The 13,257-nt window shown below is 48.7% G+C and overlaps 1 protein-coding gene across 6 annotated transcripts in view; it reads right to left on the reverse strand.

The window, feature by feature from the left end:
* Window positions 1-13,257, reverse strand: part of Stk32b (serine/threonine kinase 32B) — a 269,438-nt gene that overhangs the window by 26,279 nt on the left and 229,902 nt on the right. For all 6 annotated transcript variants that reach the window (XM_048784164.1, XM_048784166.1, XM_048784161.1 and 3 more), the window contains one exon: window positions 910-1,013. In XM_048784164.1, the coding sequence (XP_048640121.1) occupies window positions 910-1,013 (104 nt within the window). The remainder of the gene's footprint in view (window positions 1-909; window positions 1,014-13,257) is intronic.

Genomic DNA, 13,257 nt, shown 5'->3' on the forward strand with positions numbered 1-13,257 from the left:
TCAATGTTTATAGCAGCACAGTTCACAATAGCTAAATTATGGTACCAACCCAGATGCCCTTCAGTGGATGAATGGATAGGGGAATTTTGGTATATATACACAGTGGAATATTACTCAGCATTAAAAGAGAATAAAATCATGGCATTTGCAGGTAAATGGATGGAGTTAGAGAAGATAATGGTAAGTGAAGCAAGCCAATCCCAAAAAACCAAAGGCTGAATGTTTTCTTTGATATGAGGATCTTGACTCATAATGGCGATTTCGGGGGAGCATGGGAGGAATGGAGGGACTCTAGATAGGGCAAAGGGGAGGGAGGGAGAGGGAGGGGGAAGGGGTAGGAAAGACGGTGGAATGAGATGGACATTTACTACCCTAAGTACACGTATGAAGAAACGAATGGTGTGAACATACTTTGTAGACAACCAGATAGGAAAAATTGTGCTCTATGTGTGTAATATGAACTATAATTCATTCTGCTGTCATATATAACAAATTAGAATAAAAAATAAAAAACAAAAAAATAAAATATGGGTGATTAGTTGGTTGTCAAGTCGCTCTATTACTCATCTCAGCTATTAAATGCAGATGAACTGAAATCAAAATGTTTACCGATCGCCCCCGCCCAGCTCTACAGCACAGTCTCTACCCTTAAAGGGCCTTGATGGAGCCAGGAAACCAGGCTCAGGGATTTCGGGTGCGTTCAGAGGGGAGCTGGAAGCCGCAGGGCTTCTGACCTGGTGTTAACCGGCAGCAGAAGGCAGGGCTGGACCAGGAGCCCACAGAGGGCCCTTCTCATGCTCAGGGCCCTCCGGTGACACACAGCTGTGGGGACAGAAGCCCACGATCCACCCAGCCCACATGAGAACCTCAGTCCCGCTCCATGGTCCCTCCTGTCCCCACGCAGCTCACCCAGCCCCGCAGCAGCTCGTAGGCCGTGACGCCCAGGGACCACCAGTCGACAGGGTACGAGTACCCGGGGCCTCCGTCCACGTCCACCTGGAAGACTTCGGGGGCTGCCAAAGACAAGACAAAGAGAACACGTTGCACGTTACAGTGGGTGACCCCGACCCTGGAGGGGACGCGGGGAAAGAACCCAGCTTCTCGGGAGATGCAGCCAGGATCCTCTCTCATGGCGGTTCCCGCCCTCGGTCAGCCAGGAGCAGGCTCCAGGGCAAGGTGCACCATCCCAGGAAAGAGTGGCCATCTGGGCAGAAGGCAAACAGGAGCCCTAGAGGCCCCTGCTGGAAGGGCGGTTCACGTGGCCACGGTAGGTGGGTGCAGTGAGGGGGGGGGGTTGATAAATAGGGCGGGCGAGACCCGCAGCGAGGAGGGAAAAGCTGAGCCTCCTGCCCAGCTCCCTGGCCAGGTGTCCCCCGGGAGGCTTGGAGCTCTTTGTGCCTGGAGCTGCCTCAGGAGCAGTGCTCTCTGGACACAGGTGGGATCTGATACGAAACACCCAGAACAGGGGAGTGCACCGGAAGGCAGATGGCGGGGTGCCAAGGGCTGGGGAGGGGAGGGGGTGGAAGCAGCCGCCTTAGGGTTCTGGGTTCCCTCTGGGTGTGATCCTATTGGGAACTAGATGGAGATGCTGCTGCCCAGCACTGGGGCCGACTGCATGCCACTGAACGTCCACTTGAAGGTGGTCAATTCTGTGTTCTATGAATTTCACAATAGAAAACACAGTGAGGGATGGGAAGAGGGACCGCCGAGGTGGGGAGGTGGGCCCCTATCCTTCAGGGCACGGCGGCTGTCCTGGGAGTTCCTGCCCATAGTTCCATGTTTCAGTTTCCAGAGAAGACAAAGTCTGTCCCAGGGAGCCACACGGGTTGTGCTTGAAGCCATCTGGACTTCATTTCCAGGCTGGCACTAGGCATGGGGGCAGGTGAGAAAGAACAGGGCGGCTGGTGGGGAGGTGCAGAAGGGCCTGGGCAGCCCCGGCACGATGGCGGGGAGGAGGTGGGGCCAGGGCCACGTCAAAGGAGCGCGGAGAGGACTTCTGATGAGGTCAACTTCCTGCTTGACAGAAGCACTTGTGGACACAAGACACAATCAGACAGACGCTCCCCTCCTTGTGCCCCTAAGCGGGGGATCCAATAAAATAACTAAACAGACACATGACGGAGGGGCCCCGATCAACACTAGGAGGAGCACACAACAGGGGAGCAGATAAGGGGAGGAGGAAATTCCAGACCTTGAGAAGAACAGGCCGACCCTCCCCACCAGAATCCAGCTCTGGGGCCCCTTCTCTTCAGACAAGTCTGTCTGTGGCTTTTGCCATGACCCTGCTGCTGGCTTGCCATCTCTGTGTCCCATTCTTCAAGTCTTTGCTGAGCCGAGACCATGCACCCAGCACCCCTAGATGGTCTGACCAGAGGCCCTGTCGAGACTCTCTATTTTCTTCCCATTTCATGTGGTGCTCCTTTCCCTTCTCCAACAGCATCCAGGATGCGCCAGCGTCTGCCACCCTACACAGACAGATTCCAAGAGGGACCCTGAGCCAGCTGCACAGAGCTGGCAAGTGCTCTGCTCTCCGCTGTGTCCCTGTTGAATCAGGCTCACGCCTAGGATCTTTCAGTTTAAAACATGCTCTGGGCCTGGAGGGAGAATGGGGAAATCCGGAGCTTGAGGAAATGTCCCCTTAGGTTATTTGATCTCGACAAAGGCCTGTGGGAAACAGGCAGACAGGCGGCTGGCTGGAGCAGGGTTCAACAAGCTACCTGAACTCCCTTGGCCTCCGTCTATAAAATGTGCCTTAATAGCAGTGGTTTATTCATTGACTGTCGGGAGGATTAACTAGGCTAACACAAGCCGGTCGCTCAGCAGGATGCCCGGCCCAGGGTGCTCTGTAAACAGCAGGCATGATGAATGGGGGTTGAGCGGCTGCTCTGCTCTTCCTTAGCCGCCCCACCACCTGCACAGTCACCCAGACCAGAAAGTGGGTCTGTCCTGAACCCCGTCCTCCTCAGCCTCCTCTGGACCCTGAGGGTTTGCATTTTCAGCATCTTTTTGTGGGTCCCTTCCTGTGACCCCCAGTTCAGCCTGACTCCAAACTCAACAAGCTGACCTGTTCCCGAAGCATCTGAGAGAACATATCTACTGGTTTCTCAGCATGTGCTGGGCCCAGGCTGTGTTCGCCCACGTCCCACCTGGATCCCAGGACCTAGCCAGAAGCTGAGCTTGAGCACACCATGTACCACAAGCCACACGCCTGTCCCCCTTCCCTCTATCCCGAGGGCTCTGGGAGAGGAGGAGCCTACGCATCCCCACATCTGGACAGCTGCTGGACAGCAGGACAGCCCTGAGGAATTCAGGGTAGAAACTGCAGGTGACTGATCCTCCCAGCTGTCATGACCAATCAAGTGACAAACCCCCTCCTCCCGCAGCGCTTGGGGCTGATGATTGAACAGAAACTACACCTACGTCATAACTCTTATGCCATCAAAATGACCGCTTTGGTGGCCTAGAGTCATAGTGCTTAACCTCGAGGGCCAGGTCCAGGTTTAGAGCTGGATTGACGGGCACAAGCCGTGTCCCGGACAGCAGCCTTTCACAGATGGGTAATGGCGGCAGGTGCTGTGTTGGGGGTCAGTGCACACGTCTGCCTACCCTCCCAGATGCCAGGGAGATGGGGGCCACATGAGCTCCATCTTCAGATGAGGAAGCTGAGGCACAAGGGGGTGTGTTTGGAGGCAGCACCCTGAAAAGGTATGTCCAAGCCCCAATGCCCGGTACCTATGAATGGGACTATATCTGGAATAGAGTCTTTTCAGATGTAATTAAGTTAAATATCTTAGGGAAAAACAAAGGACCCTGGATTTAGGTTGGGCTCTAAACAAAATGATTGATGTATTAAAAGACAAAGGGGAGTGGGGTTTGGGACACTGAGGAGATAACTCTGTGCAGAGTCCAGAGTGATACGGCCACCAGCCAAGGACACCTGGAGTTGCCAGGGGCTGGAAGAGGTAGGGGCTCCTTCCCTGGGGACTCCTGGAGGAGTGTGGCTTTGCTAGTGCCTTGGTATCAGACTTCTGGCTTCCAGAACTGTGAGAAAATAAGTCCTGTTGTTTAAAGGCAAGGAACTTGCCGGGGTCACGTAGAAGCTCAGCAGAGCTGCAATGAGTGTCTCTGGGCTTCAGAGAACAAATCCTTCCCCAGCACCAGGGACCACCAGGAGGGGACTGAGCTTCTGGGATCAGTGTCTGATACATTCTCTGCTTTCTACTCCTCCCTCCCAAGCTTGCTACTCAGCCAGTACACAGTAGGTGCTTAATAAATGCATGTCACTAGCTCTTTCACCCTTATGCCATAGAGCTGGTCCAGCTTGTCCATGTCTGTCTCAGAAGTAAACGCAGCTCTCAGGCTCTTGTAATGTCTGTGTGGCAGAGGTGATGGGTCCTCTGGAAACCGCTGGGCTGTGTCCCCTCCTTGTTAGAGTTGGCTCCTGGCTCAGGAGGAAGAGAAATTGCCCCAGCTACCCTCTTACTCCCTCTAGGGGTGACTCCATGTTCAGAAGTTTGCATTAATGCTGCAGGTGATGCAGCTGTTCATTCCAGGAAAGATTAACAATAGTGACTAGAGTACAAGAGAGCCCTCCTAATAACACGATATACTGTCATAAAATGTTAGAGTCTGTAAACAAGTCAAAATAACACTGGCATTTTGCCAGGGGAATGTTAGAGTTCGTAAACAAGTCTGGATGGTGCCTGGCAAAATGCCAGAGGGAGTGGTTTGAGAAGTAACAAAAGCTAGCCATTAAGTGTGGAGATTCCTGATTGGTTGACTGCTGTATAATTAGATAAGCTGTGTGGAATGTATAAATACTGCTCCTGTCCTGCAATAAACGGCTCCTACTCCTGCTGTATCAATCTACACAAGTTCTTCGTCACCCCCCGGTTATTTTGCTGCAGCCGGACTGCGGCAATAAAAGTCATGGGAGTGCCATCTCCTTCTCTCTGAGAATATCTTCTTCTTCTGTATTTCCTCTTCTCCTCCATATTCTCCTCCCCTCTCCTCTTATTCTTCAATACAGGGGATTGAACCTGGGGTACTTTATCACTGAGCTACATTCCCTGACCTTTTTTATTTTTTTTTTTACTTTTGAGAATGGTCTTGATAAGTTACTCAGGAGCCTCAAGCTGTCAATCTTCCTGCCTCAGCCTCTTCAGTCATTGGGATTCCAGGCACACACCACTGTTCCTGGCTTATACTTCTTCATGTGTGATATACACGAGCCACCTGATGAGATGAAGTGAGTGGCAGGCATTGCAATGTAGCTTTAGGCTACCAAGTAAGAGCTACACTGTGATACTGTTACTGTTGATCTGATAACATAGTGACTAACGGGAGGGTAAGCTATATAGTATAGATACACTGGGCAGAGGCATGATTCACAGCCTGATCTGGACAGCATATTTTATCACACTACTCAGAAAAGCACAAACAATTTAAAACTTATAAACTGCTTTATTCTAGAATTCTTCCTTTAGTATTTTTGGATCACAGTTGATCTTGGGCACTTGAGGCTGTGGAAAGAAAACTATGGCAGGAGGACAGCTGTATTGTGCCACTGTGATTGCCCATGCCATGCTGGCTCCACCCTCTCAGCTCTGTGCTGCTACCGGAACACCGCGTCTCTCTCCCTCCCTGTCTCACTTCCCTAATTCACCAGGCCCTGTCATCAAAGATGTAGCTCCAGGGCCACATTCTCCAAGAACTGACCTGTGCAGACAAGGCTCTTCACACAGGCGTGGACCCTCAGGATGGCGCAGTGTGCTATTATTGTCTCCTCATCCCTGGGCCACCTGGAGCCTTCCTCTTTGCCCCCACACTCTCTCCACCTCTTTCTGCATTTGACTTAATGGTCTGCTTTCTCTCTGGGCTCAAAGCTCCTTGAGGGCAGGGAACTTCTGTTTTCCCTGGTCCTCCATGCCTCTCCTGGCATGAGGACATACAGGGAAATCTTGACTGATTAAAAAGATCAACAATTGTGATAGAAACAACAAGCATTTATACAGCCCTCCCCTCAGGCCAAGCCCTGTTCCAACCTCTTTACACACAGTTTATAAATAAGCTAATCTTGAAGGAGCAGCAGCCGCGTGCAGAAGCCTGTTGTAGGAGCTCAGCAAGAATTCATCCTCCTTCCCAACAACGTGGAGTCTGAGCCAGCTGTCATGTGTCCCACTGAGGAGGGAGCCCTACGCTCTGGGCCAACACTGTGAAGGACTCTTGGGGCAGGAGAACACTAATGACACAGTGAACAGATCCTCTGAGTAGGCTGTGCCACACCCAGCAAGGCTGTCCAGGTTCAACGTCTGCATAGGCCTGCTGAGATTACGGGTGGATGGAATTCCTTCAGGTCATCTAGGAAAAACACCAGCTGAAATTTCTTCCAATGCCCCATCAAAGGAACAGCCACCAGCAAGTCTGTCAGCAGGTCCTGGAAATGCAACTGCAAACATCACCACCTGTGCACAGCATTTGTGTGGAGCTTGGTAGACACAAAGAGCTCTACCTACATACAGTGAGCCATCCCGTCCTTGAAGCAACCTGGGCCAGATGAAGAAACAGGCCCAGTGAGGCCCAGGGAGATAGTGAGTGGAAGAGCTGGACAGGAATGTCCTTCTTATAACTCAAAACTCAGGCTCCAGACAGTGGTTCCCTTGTTACTATGAGATGAGAAGCAGCTTTGTTACAACACCAAGCGTTGCCATGTTAATGTGGCCGTTTACTGAGCACCTACCAGGTGCCAGGAGCTCTTTAGGATTCTTTGCATGGTATGTCCTCCCCAGAGAGCTAACTCGACACACCGTGCTGAGGCCAGGGACCTACTGAGCTCCACCTGCTCTTTCTCATTTTATCCTCAGGAGGGACTTGCGAGGTGAGTACTAATATCATGTCTGTTGCAGGAATTCGAGGCTTGGAGAGATTAAGTGGTATGTCCAAGGGGACCCAGCTACTGAGGCTCCAGGCCCCAAATGAACCTGGTCTCCTCCATTCTCCAGGGCTAACCACAACAGTCAGAACCTCGCTCTGTCTCCTGTGAAGTCCATTCATTTCCCAGCATGATCCCATCTTTATGTATATGATGAAAATAAAACTCTAGATAATAAATATGTATACACACATGCGTAATTCTGCATATATCTTATGTTTTATAGTACAACACCTCTCCACAATTGATGTGTTAATTCAGTTGGAATCAAAAGCAAGTGCATTTATGAAGGTCCAGGAACTTCACCTTTGAGGAAATCAGGGTTTTGATACGACCCAAAAGAGAAAACAAGAGGTTTCTCCATAACATGCACGTTAACATGATGAGGGAAACTGTTTGGAAACTGGTTCTGGATTCCCCGCAGCACCCGTTTCCTTCCCCCACCTCCCGAGGACTCATCCACCCTCCGCTGTGTGCTGCTTGCTCTGTGGGTTCCTGGGAACCATTAGCACACCGCTGGGCACCGTGGAGCCTTGGCTGTGCCCCCGGCATGGCCCAGGGCAAGTGAAGACCAGCTTCGCCTCCTGCCACCACCTCCACCAGCAGCTGAGTCATTCTTTGGAAGCAGATTTGAAGTAAAAATTGACTTTGGATTCCCAGGGCAGCAGAGCACTACATAACTGACCTTCCAGAGGGCGAGGGCACACAGTCTGATGAAAGAGGTTGTCTTCCTTCCCCTGATAAATGTGTGCACGCACTTGCTGGGATTGCCACCCTATGCTACCCACACGGACTTCATTTCTTCACTAGACTAAAACCACCAACAGCACGATGACTTCCTACGGTGACCTTGTCAGCCTGCCGCTCCAGGGCCGTGAGCGCTGCTGAGGGTCCTGGCGGCTGCGGTGGAGAGGGAGATGCCCGTCTGCCCCTGACCTGCGCTGACAGCTTCCAGGACCTAGTTCGGCAGCAGTCACTCCCTGCTGGGCTGAGGACAGAGAACCCACCTGGAGGACAGAGAACCAGCCTGGAGGGGGCATCGAGGGACTTTCCCTGGTCCCCCCAGTGTTCTGCCCTGGGAGGCAGAAGCTGGAGGAGTGAAATGTTTGGCCCAGCCAGGGCTGGCCCCCAGCTCCCCTTCCCACTGAGACTTTCACGGCAAGACCACGTCCCCAGCTTGACCTCCCGGTCCAGGACAGCCGGACTGTGCAGCTGGCACCTCCGCCTGCAGGTCCCTGGGGCACAGCATCCACCTGCCACGCCCACTCCCCCTCACGGGCCCCTCTCCTGGCTTCTGCCTCAGCCGATGGTCTGCTCTGTGGCAGTCTGAGGCCGAGGGGTCAGGCGGGCTGGCCCCTCGCGAGCCTCTGTGTCTGAGCACTTGATTCCTCGCCAGCCTCGTCACTTTCCCTTTCAGGAACTTCCTCCCTAGCCTCCTCTGCCCTCTACTCTGCTCTTCTTCATCTCTGCCTGCCTCATGCACTGGCCTTACCATCTCCTGCCTCCACTCTGGGAGGCCCACCGCCCCCTGCCCCTGAAAGACCTTTCCAGGTCCACAGGACCAGGATCAGAGAGCTTGAGGCGCCAGGCTTTTAGCACTGAGACTCAGCTCCCAGCCTCCGGCACGACGGCCTCAGGTCATTTGTATCTCAGTTTCCTTGTTTGTAGGAAGGATAACAACATCTGCTACATTAGCCTTTTGGGAAAATGGAGCCATGTGTACTGTTCACTGAGCACAGAGTACCTGCCCAAAACGCTCTCCCATCGAATGACTGCTGGTTACTGACATGCTCAAAGCACTGGCTTAAAACCATTTTACAACTGACTGTTCAACAAAGGTCAAAATCATTATCACGACAACTTTCTAAAAACAGGCCCCACCACCCCACGGCCTCCTACCCGGCCACTGTCCTTTCTCCATCCATTGTGCTGACTTTGAAGAACAGGATGCACTTTTTAACCTTCTATGACTTACTTGCCTGATAATCTTCACTCTGTCCTTGGTTCTCACGAACTCCTATTTATACTTCAAGACCCAGACCAGATTCATGCCCCCTGGGGAATAGTCATGGAGGCCCTTGTCATCCCCCTCCTGGCCCAGCGATACAGCCATCCACGCTCCAGACTCTGCCAGCCCTTGCCCATTCCTCCCAGGAGCATGCCCAGCAGCGTGCCCAGCAGCATGCCCTGGCTGTGTCTTAGTAAATGACACTCACACCCTCTTTCCTGGCCTTTGAGCTCTCTGAGGAAAGAGGCAAGACTAAGTCAGCCCCAGATTCTCAGGGACTCTCACCAACCTGTTCTGGAAGTAAATGCTCTGTGCATCACAGTGGCAAAGAAGTTGATGTCACAGAGTCCTGGCTTGGGATCCTGGAGGCTGCCTTTACTGGCTGTCCGTCATTGTGCAAGCACTTTACACCAGAATAAGTTTCCAATAACATGGCATAACAACGGTCCCCACCCCATGACAATATATATAATAAATAAATAAATATATATATATATACACACACACACACATAAGATGTGACAACTTCAGTTCCGGGGGTGGCACAAAGCATGTTCCAGACAGATGTGAGCTAGTTTTCAATACTGAACAGGCAATAAAATGCATGTGTAAATGAAGGCCCTGCTCCATAGAGGCACTAGCTGGACATGTCCCCAAATGATTCAATAGCTCTGTCATAATTCTGTGCATTAAAATGTACCAAGAATCTGTGGAAAATAGAGGTGAGCAGCAGGCTTACCTCTCCCTGGGTTCCTTGGGGTAATTTAATTTGCTCTGCTCATAGCTAGCCAGATGAACTTGGGTATCACATGCTTGCATAGTAATTTGAGATAAAAATGAAACCACCACATCAGTCTGATAATTTTTCTCTTTCTGGGGATGTTATTAGCATTAAAAGCAACAGAAAAAAGGGTTTCATTAAAGTGTAAGAAACTGTTCAGCTATTGACCATTAGGACTTCACAATTGGCAGGGGAAGAGGAAGAGGGGAAGTTTAGATGGCTAATGAGTAAATAGGGACACACTGCAGAAATAAAACATGAACCAACACCAGGAAACTGCTTCACGGTACTGGGTCAGAATCAACTAGTAGATGGAAAAATCGGTTTCCATGGAGAGTGATAGTCTAGCTGGAAACAGAGGATTGATCAGTGCAGGTTACACAGTTAATACGCAACACTGGGGATGAGCTTCTAAATACCATCTCATGCTGATAGAAAAATTCACTTACATACAGGTTGAGTAGCCCTGAACCAAAATGATTGGGACCATAAATATTTTGAATTTCTGATCTTTTCAGATTTTAGAGTATTTTCACATACCTAAAGAGCTGTCTTGGGGATGGACCCATGTCCAAACATGAAATCCTTTTAAGTACCTTATACATATAGCTGGAAGGTAATTCTTTATAATATTTTTAGCATGCTTGTGTTTTCACTGTGATTTGTCACATGAGCTCAGGTATAAACTTTTCCGCTTGTGGAATCATGCCAATGTTGAAAGCCTTTTGAGTTTTGGAGTATTTTGACTTTCCTATTTTTGTTTTAGGAATGCTCAGCCCACAGCACCACTCTCTTAAAGGACTCCAGATTCTCTGTTTATCCAAGACAATTAATGCTTTCTAAAACTTTCCCACTGCACTTGCCATAGGGACCGAAAGCTCCAACATGGCGTTCAGTGCTGCGTGGTCTGGCCCTGTCTGTGAGTAGGGCTCCTCTTCCTCGCTTGCGTTGCTCAGGTCAAACTAGTTTTCTTTCAGTTCTACGGGTCACACACACTCTTTTTGCTTCAGGGCCTTGGCAAATGCAGTTCCTTCTCCATGCACTGCTTTGCCATCTCTTTTGAACAATCGTGACTCATCTTTTAGGATCCAGCTGGAAAGTTGACTTTTTTAGCAAAATTGCTTTGGGCCTCTCCAGTCTAGTGCATCTACCCCATCATCATCTCTCTTTTCCCTGACAATTCTTACAAAGATTTTAAACAATTTTGTTTGGTTTACAAGGTACAAGTTGGAGTGTCATGCCTAGCTTAGTGATGGGAAGAAGCTAGAAAATGCACATGACCCTAACTTTTCTGGAACCCACTAGCTTGAAGTCTGGAGAAAGTCAGACGCCTCCAGCAGAGAGGGAGGTGTTGCCTTGGGAGTGTTGTGGGAAGAAGGCAGGGCTGCCAACCAGAGGGTGGGAAGACTTCAGCTGAAATGCTTGATGAAATGCTCAAGGTCGGGTTTGGGCCTAAGTGACAGAATTGAACCAATGTTTTTCCAGATACAAAGGGAATCTGCATCTTCTCACAAGGTCTTCTCTATAGACCTCACTGTGTGGTCAGGAAAAAGACCAGGCCAGGAAAGGAGACGGCAGAAGCTTACCTTGATGGCACAGGACTTAGGGAAAAGAATAACTGCTGTGTTAGGAAAGGTAAGGACTGCTTGACCCATCTCCCCATATCTTGATGGAAAAATGTCTTAGGCTCATGGAGGAAGGCAGCAGATTCTTCAAAAGGCACAGACTAATACCCATGAGGGTAGGGGATTGAACAAAGATCATGAAACTCTGCAAGGGAAAGAGAAAGAAAATCATTCTGAACTCAAGACAGTGATCTCCTCCTTTGGGGAAAGGGACAAGATCAGTGAGAAATACCTTTAAGAGTCCCAAGATCAATAGACACAGACCTTCCTGACTGAGCCTGGACCAAAACAACAATGATCATGTACGGCCCCCACCAAACAAGATCATCAAGTGTCAGGTACCAAGATGCAGGAGCCCACTGCCAGGGCAAGGCGCATGGAGAGGCAGAGGCCTGCAGGCAAACCTCGAGCTGAAGGTGGAACAGGGCCATTGAGGAAAATACTCACTGGTCTGATTCTAGAGGTGGTGCGCTGAGGGGAACCATAGCAGAACAAAACCCATGTCAAGCTCAACTCCTGACCAGATTGACTCATCCCCCGCCTACACCAACGCAAAGGCACAGAAGCAGAGAAGTCAGTACCATTTCTAGGAATAGACACCGTCCTACACAATGTCCAGATTTTAACCCAAATACAGGACATGTGACAAAGCAAGAAACAAAACCCCATTGTGAGAGAGAAGGAATTCAATAGAACCATATTCAGATATGAACTAGGTGTGGAGACTGATAGACAAAGAATTTAACATGTGTCACTCTCCCTAGTGAAGAACTGTAGAGCTTGCCTTAACCACAGGAACGTAGGCATTCTGTGCAGATTCAATAGGTATTTCAGCAAAAAGATGGAAAGTATAAAAATAATCACACAAAAATGCTAAACACAAACACATACCAAAACAGAGTGCCAGACATGAAAACATGGTTCCAAAAGGCTCATCCACAGACCCAAAGGGAGGTCAAAAGAAGTTACTTAAAATGAAACTCTTAAAAAGAAAAAAAATGGTGGTAGTGGTGGTGGTGATAGGGACAGAGTATCCAAAGGCTGTGGAGGAAGTTCCAAAGGTCTATTTATGTATAATTGGAATCCCAGAAACAGAACAGAGAAATACAGAATGCATCAGAAAAATTTTTTGCAGAGATAATGACCAAAAAATTTGCAAAAACGACGAATCATCAAACTACATATTCAAGAAGTTGAGAGAACATCAACAAAGAAAAACATTGAAAATAAAAACAAAACCTGATACATCCAAATACATCAGATCTAAAACCAAAGATTAAAAAAAAATCTTGGACACAGCTCAAGAAAAAAAGCCATATAACCTACAGAGGAACAGAGGTAAGAATCACAACAGATTCATTATCAGAAACATTGTAAGTCAGAGGCAATGGAGTGACATAAAGAAGACCTGGAGGAGAAAAAAGCTGTTCACTTAAAACATGTATCCAGTTAAAATGGAAATCGATAGTTTCCCAAGAAAAAAAAATTTTAAAAAACAAATGAATTCATTCCCAGTAGACTTGCATTGTAAAAATGTTTATAGGAAGTCCTTTAGGTAGAGTGAATATGAGGTGCTACCAAAAGAAAAAGTGAAGCTACACAAACAGAAAAAGAATACCAGAAATAAGCAAAAAAGGTAAGCATAAAATTAAATTTAAAAATTTTTAACCACTATAAAATATAATTGACTATCTGAAGCAAAAATAAAATCAGTGAATTTTGAATTTATAGTAAATAGCACAAAAGATGTATGCAAGGATTTGAGAGTATGTTTTTTTAGAGATTCTTACATTATTCATATTCAAGCATAGATTCCAGTTAATCGATAATGCACATTGTAAATCTACATCAAACTCTGAATTGTTGATTTTAAAAAGAGGTATAAATAATAAGCTAATAGATAAGTTAGAAT

Source organism: Marmota marmota, unplaced genomic scaffold (genome assembly GCF_001458135.2).
Source record: "Marmota marmota marmota unplaced genomic scaffold, marMar, whole genome shotgun sequence".
Classification (NCBI taxonomy): Eukaryota; Metazoa; Chordata; class Mammalia; order Rodentia; family Sciuridae; genus Marmota; species Marmota marmota.